The following is a 2,335-nucleotide window of genomic DNA, read 5'->3' as shown; positions in this document are numbered from 1 at the left end:
ACCCCCTGTTTTTTTCCACCCCACAGGTCTCCCATCTGGCGGTATCGTGGCCCAGAAGGTTCTGCTTCCAGAATCAAGAGAGGTTTGAGGTCACTGGTGAGGAGGCTGAAGCGGCATCGCCTTCAGGAGGGGGTGCTGGCCCTGGGGGAGCAAAGCACCACCATCCTCTCTGCAGCGGTACGGCCATCCCGCCACCCTCCAGGCTCCAAAGGCACATGGGAAGCTTGGTGTTTCTGCTCCACAAACCGTCTTTTCCTGCCTTTCCCTCCCACAGGACCAAGTGTCCTCGAAGCAGACAAAGAGGCATGAGGTGGCCCTGGTGGAACCCCTGGAGCTCTCCATCACTCTGTCCCCGTACGCCAGCGTTGCCTCCCAACTCTTCCTGCGCTCCCTGCGCAACAGCGAGACCGCGGGATACTGGCTGAGCCGCCAGCCTCAACCTTGGGGCAGCTCGGTATGTGACCCCCCCTCAACCCCAAAATGGAAATAAACCCCCTCAGGGGGGCACAGCGTGATCCTCCTGTGCTGGGGCACAGCGGTGCAGGGGGCAGCAGCTTCTCTCCTGGATCCTCCGGAAGCAGCTGTCAAATTCCCACTTCCAAAAGTTATTTTAAAAATTGCCAGTGTTCAGAAAATCCCCCAAATCCAGACCGACTCAGGGGTTTTGGGGGGTGTGGAGGGAGGATTTAGACCTTCATGTGCTGCACAGCAACAGTGCAAGGTGCGGTAGGGCAGATTGCAGGCAGAGTGGCATTCCACATCCTCACACCCAGGAATTATCAGGATGTTTTATGGATCTGACTGAGATTTCTACCACAATTTGCAGGTCCCACTGCTGACCACCTGGAAGGAGCAGCTCTGTGCCCGTCTGAACGTCACCAGTGAGGCAGCACTGAGCTGGTACCTGGCACGTGCCCAGCGCCTGCAGCAAGATCTGGGGGCTGCATATGTGGTCTTTGAGGGAGCTGAGGGTAACTCCTTCCTGGAGCAGGATGTCCCACCTCCCTCTGAGCTGGAGGGTGACCGATACACCACGGCACTGGCAGAGGCACTGGCCACACTGGGCAATGCCACTGTCATCAGCGCCGGGGCCAGGTGGGTGCCAGGTGGGACAGGTGGAGGTGGTCTAGGGCAACATGTTGGAATGGGTGATCCTTGTGGGATCTGAGGGTGGTGAGGCACTGGCATGGGTTGTCCAGAGAAGCTGTGGCTGCCCCATCCTGGAAGTGTTGGATGGGCCTTGGAGCAACCTGCGCTAGTGGAAGGTGCCCTGCCCATGGAGGGTGGAATTGGATGGGCTTTAAGGTTCCTTCCAACCCAAACCATTGTGTGATTCTCTATCTGACCTCAGAGACTGCCAAGCCAGCCAGGCAGCAAGGAATTTTGGAAGCACCTCCAAGAGTTTGTGTTCTTTCCCCAGATCCAGTCACCTTCCACTCTTCATCCAAATGAGCCCACGGCTCTCCGACTGGAGCCACGCGGGGCTGAAGGGACTGATCCCCTCAGTGCTGCACTACAGCCTCTTGGGCTACAACTTCTTCATCCCTGATGCAGTAGGTAAGGATTTCTTTTTTGATTCTTCCCTATTTCTGACTTTTCTGCAGTGATTTTCCCAGCAGTTTCCCAGGTGAGAGGAGCACGGGAGGTACATTTGCACCTTAGGTGTGCTATGGGAAAGCTTGGAGCATTTTCCTCCCCAGTTTTCTGCCATGTTGGCCTGACTGGGATGAATGTTACCAGGGAATCAACTGAGGAATTAAAAACAAAGAAACATGCTGTAAATATTACCAGGCAGCCCCAGCAGCAGGCAGGTCTCTGGGGATGCCCTTTGCAGAGCTTCACAGCAGTGGAGGGCAGCCCACCCCTGTGGGGCTTGGCTTGGGCTAAATCCCACCCAGCACAGCCCTTAGCCAGGATCTGCATGCCCAGGCTCCTGGCTGGAGAATGGATATTCATAAAACTTCAGCAGCTCTTCTCCAAGTTTGCATTTCTGCTCCAAACACAATGGCTGGAGAAATCCTTAAATTAAAATGTTATAAAAGGCAGGGAACAACTTTTAATCATGGCCAAACAGCTCTTTTTCCTCTTTTCTTGGAACTGATGGAATTATTGGTGGTTAAAACATGCCCTGAACTCAGCAGGGACACATTCCACTGGCCAAGGTTGCTCCAAGCTCCATCCAACCCAGCCTTGAACACTCCCAGGGATGAGGCAGCCACAGTTTCTCTGGGCAACCTGTGCCAGTGCCTGAGCACCCTCACAGGGAAGAATTCCTTCCCAATATTCCATCCAACCCTGCCATCTGGCAGTGTGAAGCCATTCCCCCTTGTCCTAA

General features: G+C 54.9%; 1 protein-coding gene across 1 annotated transcript in view; it reads left to right on the top strand.

The window, feature by feature from the left end:
• The window catches only part of LOC103810769 (SITS-binding protein-like), a gene marked incomplete at its 5' end in the record, with an annotated part of 8,612 nt that overhangs the window by 3,347 nt on the left and 2,930 nt on the right, over nucleotides 1–2,335 (top strand). Inside the window, 4 exons of the mRNA XM_009083690.1 lie at nucleotides 27–177; nucleotides 275–454; nucleotides 827–1,095; nucleotides 1,421–1,557. Coding sequence (XP_009081938.1) covers nucleotides 27–177; nucleotides 275–454; nucleotides 827–1,095; nucleotides 1,421–1,557 — 737 coding nt within the window. The remainder of the gene's footprint in view (nucleotides 1–26; nucleotides 178–274; nucleotides 455–826; nucleotides 1,096–1,420; nucleotides 1,558–2,335) is intronic.

This window comes from Acanthisitta chloris, unplaced genomic scaffold (genome assembly GCF_000695815.1).
Source record: "Acanthisitta chloris isolate BGI_N310 unplaced genomic scaffold, ASM69581v1 scaffold16920, whole genome shotgun sequence".
In the NCBI taxonomy this organism is placed as follows: domain Eukaryota; kingdom Metazoa; phylum Chordata; class Aves; order Passeriformes; family Acanthisittidae; genus Acanthisitta; species Acanthisitta chloris.
This window is presented reverse-complemented; position numbering and strand designations above follow the sequence as displayed.